This window comes from Acyrthosiphon pisum, chromosome A1 (assembly GCF_005508785.2).
Source record: "Acyrthosiphon pisum isolate AL4f chromosome A1, pea_aphid_22Mar2018_4r6ur, whole genome shotgun sequence".
Lineage (NCBI taxonomy): Eukaryota > Metazoa > Arthropoda > Insecta > Hemiptera > Aphididae > Acyrthosiphon > Acyrthosiphon pisum.
In genome coordinates this window covers 104,697,276-104,716,320 of record NC_042494.1, presented here as the reverse complement: position 1 = coordinate 104,716,320, position 19,045 = coordinate 104,697,276, and the positions used below count along the sequence as shown (strand labels likewise).

Genomic DNA, 19,045 nt, shown 5'->3' with positions numbered 1-19,045 from the left:
AAACATCATTCATCTTTTCTTGAATCATTTTTCCCACTGTACTGGGTACTTGATTCAATTATTAAAAAAATGTCTGCAATTATTTTTACGGCATCTGACAGTGGCATATATTTTGCCTCAAGATTAGTCATTACGTCGGGGATAAATCCAAAATTAGATTTAATAAACACTAAATTTGCGGCTAGGCTGAGGTCAGCAAAATACTTTTTGCGTTTTTTATAGAAATTGCCTCTTCTTTATCCAAAGAATTAACAATGGATTTCAAAGTTTCGTGGTGTTCGCAATAATAACATGCAGCTTTTATCCACGTTCCCCACCTTGTAATTATAGGTTCCGGAGGAAGTGAAAGATCAGGTGCTGTATTTTTAAAAATAATTACACGAGAAGGCGCTTTCAAAAAATGTTTTTCACATTAGAATTTACTTTATCTACTTTTGAATAGTGTCCACGAATTTTTTCTGCTATGCGATGAAGCCCGTGAACAATACACGCGACATGGATAACTTTAGGATAAAAAATTTTAATTGCATTTCCACTTTTTACCATATAAGGTGCCGCGTCACTTAAATATAACAAGACGTCATTATGCCGCACTCCCTCGGGCCACAAAATATGCACCGAGTCATCAAATAACTTTGCAATAGTCGAGTTATTATAGTTTTAGGCAGTACTTCAGAGTTTAATAAAAATGTTTGTCCTGTTTTATTCGTTTCGAGAGTACCAATAATGACGTTTGCGACAAAGCGCCCTAAAAAGTCAGTGGTTTCATCGATGGACACCCAGATTTTTTTGTCAATAACAGCATTTCTAATTTTAATTAATGTTTCATCGTAAATTTTATCTACGTAGCCTTTTCGTAATGTGGTTACGGCTGGAATTATTTTGCCAGGATATTTTACTAAAAATGATTTAAAAGATTCATTATTTAATTTATTTAACGGTATATTGGCCAATAACATCGCGGAACACAAATCTCTATTGAAGCACGATTTTTTGGTATCAGTTAGAAAATGCTGTTGAGCTTTTTTTATATTTTCGTTTTTCTCTTTCTGGGCAACTAATTTTAGATGTTTTGCTGTAGTCAAATGTTGGGTAACATTAAACCTTTTAGCACTTCCACACTTGATATCACAAATTTTACAATAAAGTATTTTACCGTCTGCTGAGAACACTTCAGGACCGAATTCAGACACATAATTGTTTAATTGTGAAAATAAAGACACTTTAACTTTAGGCATTTTGTATAATAAATAGTAGGTAAATAGAACGCGTTTGGACGTATACGACGGAAACACAGTTAATATCAACGTTATTTTGGTTGTGTGAATAAATAAATAAAAACGTCGACGAAAAAATATTGGTAAAACTATAAATTATTTAAAATATGCATCTAAAAGTATAAAAACGCAAAATATGCAATTATATGCACAATAAAATTTCAAAACTAGCTTTGTGGAAGCATGAAACGTATTTGTTTCGCACTCTGCTATTTTGTGACTGTGCAAAAAAAATATGCAAATGCTACAAGTCCTCTGCCCTAATTATCAATAATAGTGTTAAATTATAGGGGGGGGGGGGTTAAGCATAATTGGTAAATCAATCGATATTTCGATATAATAAAATGTCATTACTACAGCTGGGATTGTACACACGGTTTAACAATTAATATTTTCAATGTATAAAAATTATAAGTAAGTAATAACAATATAATGTTTCTATCATAATAGCATGAAGATATACACTATGATATTAGGTAGGCACATATTATGATATTATATTATTAATTATTATTATTATGTACAGACTAGATCTCTCGTCTAATCTGAAAGTAAATATATGACCTTGAACGTACTTTACTAGTTTATAAAGTAGGACGATTAGCAAAATCCAGTCTTATAATAATATATGTCAATAAATAAATAAATAACTATATGACGCATGGTAAAAGAAACATCTAACACGTCAATATGGTTCAGAAAATAATATATTGTATTACATAATAATAAGTAGTGTTATACATAAATATTAAACATAAAAATATCTATTGGCAGGTTTCGTTACCTATTGTTCGGTTTAAGAAAATAAGAATCTAAAGAGCATGTTCAAAAAGATAAAATTTGGCTTTTTAAAATTGTGTTATAAACGATTAAATTGCTCACACTCTTAAAGGCTATACATTTCATCCGATCATGGACCATACTAAACACCGTGACATCATCAGTGCCTGTAATATTATTATATTATACTCAAGTCACGCCTTCGCTATTACATAAACACTGCTAACTAATTGCTTTACCTTAATCTTAAGTCAGACATGACTTAATCACATAACAATATTTAATATCCATAATATCGTATATACATCCCCACGAATCTACATAATATGGTTACAATAATTCAAAAGTGGGCAAGTTAAGTTAAGAGGACACAAGATCGATAATTTAAAAGTTAATATATAAAAAAACATCAACTTTACTCGGTTTAAAAAAGTTAATCTATTTTTTTTTTACTAGTATCACATAAAGAGTGAATGTGTCTTTCTAATTTCTAATTTATTAATTATAAAAAAACAATTTTATTGATCTTTTATCATAATGTACACAGTATATCATTTTACTTTTACTTCACTATTATTTACTAATTCAAATATACTCATCTCAAATTAATAATTTAACAAATATATTTTTTTTATACTGTTTAGCAATTGAATGTAATAATACGTGAAGATGAGTACATGGCCTTCATATATATTATAAGTTATAATATAACATTAAAACATAACAATTGTTAATTTGTAATTTAAAATTATTAATTTTATTAAAAACATTTATAATTGCAACTCGCATAATATATAATTTACAACTTAATAAAATATATTAATATACACAAAATTATGTTATCAAGAAAAAGAACAGAAATGTTTGTGTTTTTATATTGGATTATTTTTATTTTATACTGATATAGTAATATTTACGTATAAACGAAAAATTTCAAAATGTTTTTAACTTGATTGATTTTTTTAAAATCAACTGAGAAAAGCTAAGTAATTTCAACTGTAAATTACACTAGTTAAGTTCATAAGTTGATTAGAAAATGAACTAACTAGTTAAGTTAAAAAGTTTAAAAAAAAATAACTTTTTAACTTAACTTTAACTTGTTAACTAGTTAACGCCCACCTGTGCAATAATTAGTACAAAATATATTCACATCCTAGCACACAAATATATTATGTATAATAGAGAATAGTTAACTCACTTTCCCAAAACACGTATATTATACAGATAAGAATTATATAGTGCAACGCAATACGCATCGTCTATTCTGTTTAATAAACTTTAAACACGTATAGGTATACAGTACGTCAATAGCATAATTGTTATTATAGAAATACGTCTACTTTGACATCTTCAGTATATATACCTCTCAATCAGTCCAAGGTTTACAATATAATATACGATATAGGTAACGTATATGCGTGAGTGTCGATACATTAAATTTAAATCCACTGGCATACTTGTTTAAACATTTTGTTAATCATTGATTTGGAACTGTAATATAGGCGTTTAGTCCTCAATGAAAATAAGTTATCCCGCGTGAGAGAGGCGATCTCCAGCAAAACCCGGTAGTTTTTACTGTGGTAATGTTTGACGTGGGGTTTCAAAAAATATTTACTCTCCATAAGTGATAACTGACAAGTAATAATTAATAATAATTTGGACTTAATGTGAAACTCGTGGGCATTGCGTAACCATTAATAAGACTTACCATGCTTTTACATAGTCAGAACGCGGTTTTATTTATGCAATCAGTGGCAAAGTACCTAGTAATTAGTATGTAATATAACGTGTAAATAAACCATATAATTATATTACGTAAACAGTTGGACTGGCATAAACAATAATATTATAGTCATACGGTCTCACAACAAAACGAATAAACCATGAATGAATGAAAGAAGATCAAAGTGGGCGTCGAGAAAAAGTGGTGTTTCCTAAGCGGTTGATTGTTTGATGGAAGCGTTTCTCGCCGTGGGGTCGAGACGGCCCCAGCGCTTCGATGGTTGGGAATGGTGTAGAAGGGGGGATGGTGTTAGACAGCAGATGTCCCTCGTCCTGTCCGCGAAAGGGTTGTGATGTATCGTGTGTCAACTTAACTTTAATTCGACGCGTTATTAACGCCCGTGTTAATATTAGATAAATCGTATGTATATATAGGTATATAATGCACACAGTTTATGTGTTTATATATATTATTATTTATTATATACGAACGTGGTATATAGGTACATAAGACTCGGTAACGTGCTCTTGTCCCGAAATTTGTTCGGTTTTAACGAAGGTCAATATATATTATTCGAACCGATGCTGCACGCACGTAAATGTATGCATATAAGTCGTGCCATTGTGGAGTTTTTGCTCGTAGGTACAAAGGCTCAACTAGGTGAGGTATGGGGGGGGGGGTGAATATTTTATTAGCTCTCAAAAATAACTTGATTAATTATATGTACTTATACTATTGTAATGATTTGTATAATGCAACTAATAAAAAATTGGCACGGACTGGCACGGCGCAAGAACGATTTTCAAACTATTATCACTGCGTTAAATATTAAAAAAAGATAAAAAATTCAATTAAAAACTGAATAAATTATCAGTCAATTTGCATCTGAAGGCAGGAGGATATTAACGAAACGCTTACATAATTGTGCTGTTAGCGAATACGCGACATTTTATATCGGGAAGGTTTTTCGTTTTCGGATACATTACATCGAATTACTGCAGTACGAGTTCCGATCAAAGTATCAACAACTTATAACTATGTATGCATTTAAATATAATTCATTACTGCACTTACCTATAGTGGCAATATTATGCTGACGTTCAATACCGATGCTTGATCAATATAATAATAGAATCATAACTTTCAAGTTGTAAAATATCAATCATAGGTAAACGACATCACGTTTTCCCTGCCTGACACAGGTTTAGGGGGGGTGGGGTGGAGGATTGGTGTTTTTCTTCCCACCGAATATTATTATTGATCTCGATTCTCGGCAAAAGTCAAATCACCATGAGGCGACTTCTATCTGTAGTACGGTACATATAAAAATTAAACTATATAAAACGCATGTTATGTATATAATTATAAATATAATAAATATTAAACGTGCATAATATTATATAATACGAGCAGTTAAATATATTACGCCAGAAATCTATTTCAATGGCTAAAAGAATTTATAATAGGTACCTACCTATACTCTTTTTCCGCGCCTGACTGTGTTCGATTAGTATTGTTCCGTTAGATCAGTTTTGTATTTAATTGTCAGAATTATTATCGTCTTTAAAATATTTCAAAAATAGCGATATCCATTAATATATCATCGATATTTGACATAAAATGCAAATAAAAGGTCTATAGGAATTTTACTGTGGCCCAATTATATTTTTTAAGGTTCTGGGTGGTTATAAATTATAATTATTTATTATGCTTAGGTAAATATTAATGATATATGTTTTAAGTTTCCTGAAATTTCTCTATTTAGGTAGATATATTTTCACTGTTTATACATTCAACAATGCTACTCACACATAAGATTACAATACACTTATTAAAACATTTTCAGAGACTGACTATAATAGCTATATTCAGACATTTATATACGGCTGTATCGCAATGTTAATTGTTATAATAGTTAATAGTATAATATAGGTAATATATATTTTTTTTAACATTTATTTTAAAATATACAATCTGTAATAGTAGTTACAATAAGCATATGAGCTGACTTTGAAAGCGTGAGGGGAGTAGCTACCCAGCAGTAACACTCGACGAGACATTTATTAGGTTATTTTATATAATATGTACATTAATACATTATACATACTTATGTTAATGATTTTTTTTTTATCGTTATTTAGTTATTTAAGTAACGAATTTAGCTAGCTAAATCGCAACACCAGCGCCTCTTTAATCTTTTCGGTGGATTGCCAGGAATGTTTGCGGTGTTGAGAGCAAGAATAAGTAGACTGGGGTGGTTTGTAAGGCGAGAGCGGTACCGCTTGTAAGAGGATGTGGCCACATCGGCTACAGTTGGTAGTCCAAGATCTAAGTGTGGAGTATGGTTAGTAACATAGAACTCGTTGGTAATTATACGAAGTGATATTTATTGGGTCGTTTGCATTTTGTAAAGGTAATAGGTATATAATGGTATAATAATATGTGACAAAAATGACTAGTTATTACTATAGGTTATACCTTGAAAATTTCAACTTTAATGTTATTATTATTAATATTATTCATTGAAATATATTTTCTCTTATTCCAACCCCTTTGACATAACATATAAAATCCAGTATTTTTACTATACATTAAATATTATAAAAGCTTTAGTTTACCGATTGTATATTTATGTATTATGTATAGGTTATAACTTGATTGCTTTGTGATTTCACTGCAGCACCATTTACTGCAGCAGTATAATTTAAGTCTACGCAGTTAGTACTACTTTGTAGTCTCCGTGCACCCCCTCCCCCCTGTTTGAATACTTAATTTCGATTCGTTTGTTGTCCACTCCCTTCGGATTTTCCCCCAAAATATAACAGGGGGTGCCGGGGATATGTTTTCATCGTTCACGGAATCGTACTGGTTCCAAACGTTTGTATATTCAGTAGTAGTAAAAAAATGTGTGTTATTGGTCCCACTCTAAATTTTTTTTTCATATTTCAGTCATTAGGTATACAGGATAATATTGTCAAGATATGCCAACACGTCATTCATACTAAAAGTCTGAAACCGTTATAGTATATTGTTAGTGCTCATTCGGGTAAAAAATGTTCGTTAATACTCCACCCCTAAAAATGTTAATCATATTTTGTGCAGGGGCAGGCGGCAAAGGACGTGACAGCACCCTACTCCCATTTGGAATTTTTGGTCCAGACGACCAGGCATATGCCAATCGTCTGTGTTTTCAGACCCGCCATTTTGGCTTCAATAGTTCTCTTTTGAATTCTCCCTAAGTATTATAATGGGGATGTAGGGAACGTGACAGAACTTCCAGCCCTTATATATATTTGGGCTCAGACCAATGTCTGCTAATTCGATTTTGAACGCTTACAAACAGTTATTTTTGAGATACTTAAAAAAATACTTTAGTAATTGATTTATATAAGTTATAAAGAAATAACATTTTTAGTAATAACGACTGATTACTTTATAACAGCGTAGAAAACAAATTTTCATAATTCCATAATTAACCAATACACAATCGCAAAAATATTTTAAAAATTGTTTATACAATAATATATAATAAACAAACTATAAAAAAAACTGCCTAGGCGTCAATTGACTTAAGTAATTTTCTGAATTAAATAAAATGTTTAAATAACAAATATCCATTTTTGAAATAAATTCCTCCATTTTTTGTAATGCTTTCTGTGATTTGTATGTATGTATAGAATATATAGGGTTCGCAGAACCTTACCAGGAATCGAGATAATCAAAAAATGACATTTATTTTTAAGTATTAACTAAAGTAAAATGTCCAATCTGTGCAGATATATAGGTCCATACGGAGTCTTTGCTACATATATTCTAAAGTTTAGAGTAAGTCTGAGTCTCAACAGTAAACATAGACTATATAATAATAACTCAAGCTAAACATATTATATATATAAAAGAAAAGAAAACCGATACATTTCTCGCATTTCGCTTAGAATCTAAAAAAAAAATAGTGTCCCTCTGAGAATTGTTTCAGTAACATCTCACAGGTTCAAATGGTTCAATATGTTCTCAGTTAAATATTGTACTATTGACATATTAAACTAACAATCAGATTAATGCTTTGTCGTTTAGGTTTTTGCTCTGTCTGTCTCGGTTAGGTTCTCGAGAATTCGCAAATATTGCGATATTTATGACAAAAAAATAATCAGTATATATAGTATACACATATAATTATTTGAGACTAAATGTGGAAGTAGAATTAAATATTAATTCGTTTAATCACTTTTAAATTTTAATAGTATGTTTATAGTACAAGTAATTACAGAGCCATTCGCACCTGTTATTTATTATATTATTATTATTACAAGATCATCGTATCATATTTTAATGAAATATCTGTATAGTGATATATTCAAATATTCAATATGTTTCAACGGTATAGTTAACACTCAACACATTCCATGTACATATACCTAAATTTTCTCTACAATATACATATAAACTATAATGTTAGGGTCTTAGGGACATATAAATAGTCTATAATATTGTAGTTGATTGATATAACATGATATATTAACAAATAAATGCGTGACACGTAATATTATAATAACTATATAGATTTAACTATGACGCCTTCGCTGCAGCGGCGATCACCTCGCGAGCGATTTGACATAATATTATATCGCACAATAATAGAACCGCTGTATAAATGTCGACGTCTTATTATTATTTGCTCGAGGTGTTCATGACGCCGACGAGATTTATTTCCCTTGTAATCAGAGAATACGAGCAGAGAGATTCACGCGTAGCTGCATCTATATAATATATAATATACCTAATATATATAATAGGACATAGGTGGTAGGACACCGCTGCACGCGCTCGCATTAGCCCCGAGGACATTTCGGTTTCTGTCCACCCAGTCATCAATCACAGACAAGGGATATTAAAGGAAAACAATCCCCCCAAGCAGCCAGTGTGAGCGTGTGCTTTGTGTGTGTGTGTGTGTGTGTGTGTGTGTGCAGTTCCCAATTTCTTTTGACTTTTGTACGGTATACACACGTCGTGCGCGATGTGTATTATATACCAGGGAAAACCGTGTAACTATACCATTCCCGAGAGAGTTGCGGTGACACTTATGGTTATCGGTGTATACTCACGTTGTACGCGAATATCGTATACACGTATGGGGGGTGTAGGCTACTTCGGTTAGGTCGATTCCAATACGTGAAAAATTGACATTTTCGTTTAGACCCTCCCGAAAGCGCGTCGCCGTATAATGATAAGCACACGCACATACTCTGCAGTATAGTATAGGTGTTATACACTAATAATAATAATATAATATATTACAGGTAGGTACGTATATTAAACTATAGCGGCCGAAGTGGCTCAAAATAAGTGGGAGATATTACATTTTTTTCAATATTCTACATATTATATACATACATTAAACCATCATATACATTATTAACTAGTTCAAGAAACTCTCCCAATTATACGGGGATAACTATATTCAACAATTTAAATAACGAAGTTAAGAGTCTAATAAAAAGTTTATATGAAAGTCAATCATATTATTAATAAAAATCAAAAATATCAAATGGGGTACGGTGTGGCCGAGCGGACTAAAGCGTCGGTTGTGACGTGCACCGTCACCGGTTTGAACCTCTCGACCATGGGAGGCACTTCTCTTCGGGCTGCAGTCATGATGTCTGGAAAGAAAGGCCGCCATCCCCCACCCGGGCATGGCAAATACCTACGGGTGCCCACTAGAAAATTCCGCCAAACTAACAAACACACGTATTTAAACCTACAGTATCCTCCCCCACAGTAAAAAACCACCCAATAGCCTAAGTTGCCGCGGGTTAAATAATAATAATAAAAAAAAAGGCGATAAATAAAATAGTTAGTGATCTTGATGATATAATATGTGTATCAATAAAATTATAAAAGTCCACACCTATGTCTAAACATAATATCTTATAATATGTAACGCTGATGTTAATTTTGTTTATAAAGTATCTATTTAATAGGTAGTTATGTTTACATAAATTAATCGTATTTTTATCTGTGTAAGTATTTTACTATAAAATCAAAACTGTAATTTCGATAAGCTCCGTACACCATATACGAGCTTATATAGTTGGTGTTTGTATCAGTTATTATTAATGTAATTTATTGTATTTTTTTAATTGTAATTTTTTTGGCTGAATAAATAAAAAATAAATAATGATGATATTTAATATACAATACTCAGCATTCTTTCACTAAAAAAGAAATATTTTAAACAAATGGTATGTAATTATTTTCTAGTTCAATTATACGCTTAAAAATCCTCTTCTGTTGCATTCTACAACACGTATTAGTTACAAATTTATGAGTGAAACCACTATTATTTGTAAAACGCTGTTAAATTTTTTTGACAACATATTATGATGTGACATATTAATGTCATGTATTAATGTGACTCTTATGTATTGACTAAGTTGTTTTAAAATATATAGGTACCTATATGCATACAATAATTTTTTTTTATAAATATTCAACTTATATATAGATTATAGATATTGGCTTACTGTAGTACTCAATCTTTATTAATGTCATCACTCGTCAGTCGTCACTATAATATTATATTAATACAAAATAATTAATATATTTTATAATAGGTGTATATTATATTTATCATATATCGTTATAATCTCTAGCTAATTAATAAATAAATCTTTACCGTGGCCAAATATGCTGTGTCTCAAATTCTCATCCCATACCCGACGACGCGTGTTTAATATAACAAAAACAGTAATAATAAAAGTATAATTATGCGTATATAATTATATAATGCGCCTGTCAAAATTACAATCCGTACTTATAATGTTTAATATAAAAACCGGTTCTATAGTAAATTTTTAGGGCTGGGCATTTTGTTCGTTATAACAGTGATCACTCATTAAAAGCAATATTGTGTTTTATTTTATTTACATACTCATAGTATATAGGTAGGTATAGTTATTTATTCACTAGTATATTCAAAAACACGTAATTATTAGTTATGTTAATAAATACTTAGAAATTAGAATTTAACATAAACAAATGCGATACACTATATTACATTAATACATTATTTAAAAATGTAAAATCTATAATTTGGGACAAAAATAATAATTTATATTATTACTCTTTTTATTATAATAAGCCTACATAATATTATAATGGATAAAAAAATAAACTATACAATAAGAGGTGTAAATGTGTAATAGCCAATAAGCATAGGCAGATACGCTCCGGCTTTAAAGTAATAATATTTATAAACCATTTTTCACTATGGGCGTATCGTTCACTTCTTCCGGTGCCTATGGATGAATAAATACCAAAAAAATAAATTGCCAAGACCACAATAATATTATAATATAATATGATTTCAGAAAATTGTTTAGATATAAAAGCAAATGTTTCATCACAGACACATTGCGAACAATTTTAATATAACATTATACAATGGACTGCTTATGATGTACCTATACATGAACTGCAGTGTAAATTTAATAATGTGAAAATCGTGTACGTGTACCTACATACGCGTACTGAGTTTTGCGTTGTACAACAGCAGGCTTCACCATACTTCACTCAGCAGTGTCACGCGGACATCGGTGGGCCGTATTCGGTAATGTAATGGGCAAGTGCGTTTTTCTACAAACACATTGTATATTCACACAATACACACATACATGTATACATCATATTTAATATTATACGATACATTGATATCTACTGGTTTTTATGTTAGATACGAGACCCAACGTGGTTTCGTCTTCCTGACGCCATAGTGACATCGATACTCTAATATTTTGATATATAACAAAATATCAAATGCATCTATACACTGCAGCTAAGACCGTCCAAAAAACTTTAAACGACTATATATAATGTATATATATTTAATATTAAATTATTTAATAATAATCATTTAACACAAGCTATTGAGTCAACAGGTATATGATCACTACCGGTGAAATAGTATACACAAAAAAAAAAACAAAAAAAATTGTTAATTTTTCTTTTATTACAAGAATTTACATAAAATTGTGTACAATTATTCCGTTTACAATGTTGTGGTATACTTTGACTAGGTATTTAACCAATTGTTTCGTATGATCAATTGTCGGACTTGACTGCATATTTTTGCAGTAACAATTGAAACACAAAATATTTTTGGTGTCACACGTGACCACTTACCATACAAAATGTATGAATGTAAGATTTCACTAAATGTATAGTTTTATAAATGTCTCCGTGACTCTGTATAATATTACGAATTTATATGTAAGTACTTATTACATCATAACATATATAATAGTAAGTTGTAATATGCGTAATGTGTACCTATATTATGTAGGTTGTAGGTATCTTGACGATAGAAAATAATAAATAATATAATATAATACTGCAGTCTTCTAAACGGCGTAGAAATGTGAAATAAGTAACAAAAACGGATATATATAATATTCTCGCACAGCCATACAGGTTACATTTTAAACGTAGGAACGGTCATTTTACAAAATGGTTGAAATGCTATAATATATCTATGGAGTTTTCTGGGTAAAAGCGAAATGATTAAACAGACGTGAAAACTGTACGGGCATTTCTCTCCCTATCTTACTTGGAAAGTATGTTTAAACGAATCAAGACAAATCCGTCTTTTTTAACTGGATGGTACGAATTAGTGTCTGCGCCCCGCAAATAAGTGATTTATCAGAGTTTCTCCATCGGTCATTTAGTTTAAGGGAAGAGCGCAGATATAAAGTTTAAACGAATAAATGAATTTAGAGAGTTTCGGACAAAGTATATAAACAAATATATATACATACTATTTATATACATCGTATGTTTGGCATTGCTTTTAAAACTTTCCCAAACGGTTTTCAACACTTTAGGTTGTGCTTCACTATACATATGTGGTCTCTGCACAGGTAAAACACATTATTGTTGATTTGATAATGTGCATAAAATATGTCGTAGTGGACCTTATGGATTGCCCTAGGGATAGGGTATATATTTTTTTTAATCCCAACTATATTAGGATCACTAAAAAGCAACCGGGTAATTCTCGTATATATTTGGCTACTGCATGCAAGTTGAATTTATTAAATACATAATATTCATCAAAGACAATGTACAACTGTAGATTTTCACTGGAGATCAATATTAAATAATTAAGGCGTTTATTTACTGTCATTAATTTAGAACCATTTGTATGATTATGAATTAGGTATCTTCAATAATAGTTATGGCTTTTGAACAATTACGCCGATCGCTTATGATGGAATAGAATTATAGAAATATAGCATTTAACCTCCTAACAGTACGGTATACCGCCATCATTCCCGTTTAATTTCTGACACAGTCCAAAAATCAACCGACAATCTAATTTTAGTCTTATATTGTGTTTTACAAATTATTATAGGTACAATTATTACGTTTTAATTTCTATAGTCTTTAATTTTAATACATATATATCACGGTAAAGCGTCACTTAAAAGTATATTATTTCGATCATTCCTATTATTCCGATTAATTAATTAATGATTGTGTACTTGCATAATGAATTCCAAGATTAAATTATAGTGCATATAGTTAGTAATCAGGGCTAAAAAATTATTGTAGTATTAGTAGGTAAATTATTGGTGAACAATTTAAGCAAAAGATACGACATTGTTTTTGAAAAATAAGGAAAATTATGTTAATTTATATTTATTCGTCATTTCAAATTCTAAAATAATTGTAACTATATAGTTAGAAATATATAGACAAAAAAAACTAATATCCAATAATTACGTTGTTTTTTCTATGACAATATGAGTATGGTTTAGTTTAACATTCACTAATATATTCTGTACTTGAAAAAATTGATAACTTGTTTTCAATATATTTAAAAGAAATTTTACGGTTTTTTTGGAGCTACCATCAATAACAGCTTCGTGATTCTCGACTCTTGATTATAATATGTTAATGTAATGTTTTATTATAATAAACAGAGTGGGTTATAAAACAACTTGTGTTTTTTATACGAGTTTAGACAGAGCAAAATTATGTTTTTGTTATGAAACGTGCCAGTAAAATATATTGTAATAGATATTATGATTTCCAAATAAAAATATTATTCTCAATTTAATAATAATATTGCTTATAAGTTTTTGACAACCACTGCCGTTATTATTTATGTAATTAAGAACCTATATACATCTATGGTCTATTATATGGTATTATTATGTATCACGTATTTGTGCGTTATTAGCTTCATCGATATCTATTACCATTATTAATTATTATTGTTAAATAGTACCAAAATTCTACCCGAAGGGCAAAGGATGACGAAAGTTAGACAAACATTAAACATTACGTGTTATTACATGACATTATAATATTTTACTACATTAAAAACATGGTTTAAAACAGGAAAAAAACAAACTTGGTATAAAACAGAATGAACTGTTTTAAGTTAAATAAAATACTATCCTTACAACTTTGAATTTACTTATCGTGTTACCGACTGTTGCAGTGATGAAAACCGAATACCATCATCATCACCATCAACACCAAATGCAGGCGGCCAATCCGGCGGCTGTGGCGTTTGGCGGCACCCAGTCAATGATGTCGGCGGCCGGCCACCACCCGGGCCTGCAGATGTCGGCGGCGGACGCGGCCCGCGGCGGCGGTAGCAGTCAGCAACAGCAGCAACAGCAGCAACTGCAGAACATGTTGAACCAGTCGTCAGTTTCCGTGACCCGTTCGCAGGCGATCGGCGGCGGCGGCTGCGGTGGCAACAGCGCGGCGATGATGCTGATGAACAACACTGGCCGCACCAACTTCACCAACAAGCAGCTAACCGAGTTGGAGAAAGAGTTTCACTTCAACCGGTACCTTACCAGGGCCCGGCGGATCGAGATCGCGTCTGCGCTGCAGCTCAACGAGACCCAGGTGAAGATATGGTTCCAGAACCGGCGGATGAAACAGAAGAAACGGCAGCGGGAGGGCCTGCTTCCGGTGGCCCAGCAACAGCACCACCTACAACAACAACAACAGGAGACCATGCACCTGAGCGGCGCGAGTAGCACCAGCAACTCGCCGACGGCGTCCTCGAACGTGTAATGTCCGGACGCAGAACTCCGAGAGGCCGTTAATTATAACGCGTGGCCTCGCTACACATTACATTAACCCTTTGACGAGCGATGACGTTTACACACGTTTTTAAAGGTTATGTATATCCACGTGTGTCCTTATGATTTACTTCTCTAAGGGTTATTATACACGATAGATAAAATTGTGCACGAGTGTGCTGTTGTGATCCGATTGTGAAACATATATACATACACCAGCCATTCGACCACGCCCCCGACGTTGTAGATTCTGTGGTATAAGGTACTGTAGTCTGTAGTCTATAGTAAAATTAATAAGAAGTATGGTCGACACGGTACGCATTTATGTCCCAGTTCGCGTACCTATGTGCATCTCTTGACTTGTTGTGCATTCGGTTTCCCGAGGATGCCCAGGATGACGAGAGACGTTACTGAATTTTTTATTTATTGTCTATATTATTCATTTTCCCTCTTATAAATCGAGCACACTTCTAATTAATTTTACTATTCTGTAGTCTGCAGTAATAACAACTATCTGTTGGTACTACTGCAACAACTCTACGCGTTTTTATCTACCTTTCTGATTTTTTAACCAATTCCGTTCATCGTATGGATCTTTCAGAATTGATTTTAATTGAGTATATTAATAATAACATTGTTATAAGATAATCGGGGATGGTATCTGATCTCGGTTGAAAATGAATAATACATTCCTCGAAATATGCAATAAAATTAGAGCAATAGAGCATAATATAATATATTATATTTGCGTAGTTAATATAAAATATTTGTATTCTGACTCATGCCTATCGAAGACAAATTAAATGATTCAAGTGGGAGACTGATATAATTAAAAAATTGATTATGTTAAGTTAGGTGAGTAAAAGCTGATTAAATTTAAAAAACTAAATAACTTAAATTCAAAAATAAACATGATTATTATTGATGGAAATAATTTTTTTAATATGCCAAACAGTTACAAAAATCGAAAATATAACTTAAGTCTAAAATATTAAAAATAACATTTTAAATTTAATTTTCTTATTGTATTACAACACTTACCTAATATGAGCTATATTATCTGTGCTATAATTCCTGGCACATATTTATGAAAATATAATATGAAAGTTCTAGTAAGTTCGTTCACCGTATAATATATTATAATAAAAAACCAATTACGTTTGTACATAGTGTTATGTGGCATTAGTTAAACTAATCATAAGTAAATAAAATAAGCAAATTGTCTACTTATAGAAAATGATAAATACTTCGTTTTCAAAAACACAATAAAAGTATAACTTGAAAAAAATATAAAAATGTAATTTTAATAATAACTATTGTTGTATAATATTACAGTAAAAGTATATTAAATCATGTAAAAATATAACATTGCCATTTTCACAATCGGCGATCAAGAAGCGCTTTTTAACAATTAATCTGTTATTGTATGACGATTGACGGCCGTCGCGTTTTCGTTTAGTTCCTATATAATGTTTGTATTATTATTATTATTATTATTATATTTATATTTATATTATATAATTATAATATAACTTATTACGTGTTTATAATTATGTATACATACATATGTAAAGACTTTACAGTACAGTATACAATTACTTAATAATTACGCATATTTCTCTACATATTGACATTGCACGTACCTATCTGAACAATTTTAAATTTTAATCATATACCTACGCAATATCCTTCGGTACAGTGTTTAATTTATATGATATACTATAATATTACAGTGTAATCGTCAAAATATATCTAACCTATTCGTACGAGGAAGGCCTTTAGGTAAAATTGCGTTTATATTATATTTATTGCTGTACCATTGCACACGTGTTCGACAACCGTTCTTTTTCCTCTGGTTGTGATTTACTGCGGTTAAAATCGATAAATATTAGGTAATTAAAAATTGTCTACGAACATAAATACATAATATTTTAATAATATGTTAACTATATACATTGGTAGTGTGAAAGTATCTATTCAAATATTGTAAAATAATAAATTATATTATATACAATAGGATACAACACGATCTCGGTCGTATCGTATTTGACGAATAATATGTAATTCCTGTTGTGTTATGATTTATAAAATACCTATACATACCATATATTATTTGTGTTGTACTATTTGTAGTGGACAATTTGTATTATAAAATAAAGTTAAAACGAACAAACTATAATACTATATTACTCATCGAATTTTTTTTTGAATCCCCTAAAATACTTTCCACTTTAGTATAAGTTATTATATTTATTAGCTAAACACTTTCTTAAATATTGTCTTAGAATAAATTACAGTTCACTTAACCTAATATTTTGTAGGACCCTTAATTTTTAGTTTCATATTTGATTTTATCTTTATGATATTTTTATGTTTCTTTAAATACATTACATTAGCTTATAAATTGTAATTCGTAGTCATTACATTATTTGTAACCGTCCATAAAATATGTTTAAAAGTATAACGAAAAGCGGAGTGACTCATCAACTTTAAATGGTTATTTTATATTATAAATTATATTGGTTTACAATTATTCAATATTTATGTAACTAACGAAATTTTAAAGACTAATACATAGGTAATCAGACGATGACAATTAATAGCAGTGTAATTTTGCTATAAAGAAAAATATGTAAAAATTTATATAAAAAAATCATCAAGATTAATAGCTACATTTTTGCAAAATCTGGTTGTAAAAATTAATATCTATATTAATATCTTAAGTTTAAAGAATAACATCCAGTATACACACCCCATTATGTCGTATTATATTATTAAGATAAGTGCATTTCTGGACTTTGAAAGTTTAAAACCCTTATATCGTATCACGTCATATCAACCAACTCGATAAAACGAAAAACGTCGTAAAATCGACGATGGACCTGAACAGGATGTATCATATAAATAATATAAACGTTTATGGTCTGTAATTGTTTTTGGAGTGCGCTCACTTTGGGGATCGGGGCCGAATTTCTGCCCACATACGACATACATCATCTGTAATCTGTATATACGTGTATGTATAACAAATAATAATACGCCACCGCCTGCCAATAGCGTTAGAGCAAAGGGAACCTCACCATCGTCGCCATGGACAATAGAGATCGAGCGGCGAGAATAGAACAACTCTCATCCGTCGGACCTCTTTTCGTTTCTGCCACTCGCCACTCTCTCGCCGGCTGAGGGGCCGAAAGCAATAGGGACCGGACATTTTTAATCTACCATTATGTGTCCCTGCAGCCTGTCTGCGCGTCTCACGTATATATATACACACCAATATATAATATATATATATATTATACCACACACAGACACACTGACGCGGGCGTGTGGATGACTTTATCCTTGTATATACGCGTCGATAGCGAGAGTGAGAGAGTGTTGCGGAGAGTGTCGGGTGAGTGCGAGAGAGTGTCTCTGATAGTGCCGGAGAGGGTGCGATAGTCCGGGGGTGGTGGGGGAGGGTAAAACACTCATACACGAAGCATAAAAAAAAAAAAAGAGAGAGAAGAAAAAAAGAGTAAAAGTAAAACACAATGGGGGTCCGCCGGTCACGGCGTTATCGGGGGAGGTGGCGGGCTGCAGGGGCGAGCAGGCAGTGGCAGTGAGTGGCAGTCGGCTGATAATAATGATGGATTATGAGAGACCCCGCGCGCGTGAGAGTTTCCCCCCGGGGGCGACCCGGTGCATGTGCGCAGAAAGTGGCGTGTGTATTATTATTATTACACACACACACACACACACACACACACACACACACACATATACACATTTATATTATATATAAAATATATACAGGGACCCGCGAAAACCTACGTCAAAACTGCTCTACGACCTTTGCACGTCGCGCCAACAGCTCCCATATATTTATATAATATATATATTATACGTATTATATATATATATACCTACAGCTACCGTGTTCTATATAATATATTAAGCCGCCTGTTATGTTATTTTTATTATTTTATTTCAGAGAAAATTTTTCGGTTATTTCGATTATATATATTTTTTTCGTCGTTTCGTTTGCCCCTTCGCCACTACCATTATTTCGCGCGTTATTTTCATCATGCGATGTGTTTTGGCGGGCGTACGTTCGAACTCAAACTCTTTAATGCAACCACGTGATGTATTTGTTATTATATATTTATAATATTTAGTTGTAT

The 19,045-nt window shown here is 31.5% G+C and overlaps 1 protein-coding gene across 1 annotated transcript in view; it reads left to right on the top strand.

Moving 5' to 3' along the window:
- Positions 1 to 16,159, top strand: part of LOC103309113 (muscle-specific homeobox protein tinman-like) — a 50,985-nt gene extending 34,826 nt beyond the window's left edge. The window contains exon 3 of the mRNA XM_029487951.1: positions 14,282 to 16,159. Coding sequence (XP_029343811.1) covers positions 14,282 to 14,871 — 590 coding nt within the window. The 3' untranslated portion in view covers positions 14,872 to 16,159. The remainder of the gene's footprint in view (positions 1 to 14,281) is intronic.
- The last annotated feature ends 2,886 nt before the right edge of the window (positions 16,160 to 19,045 follow it).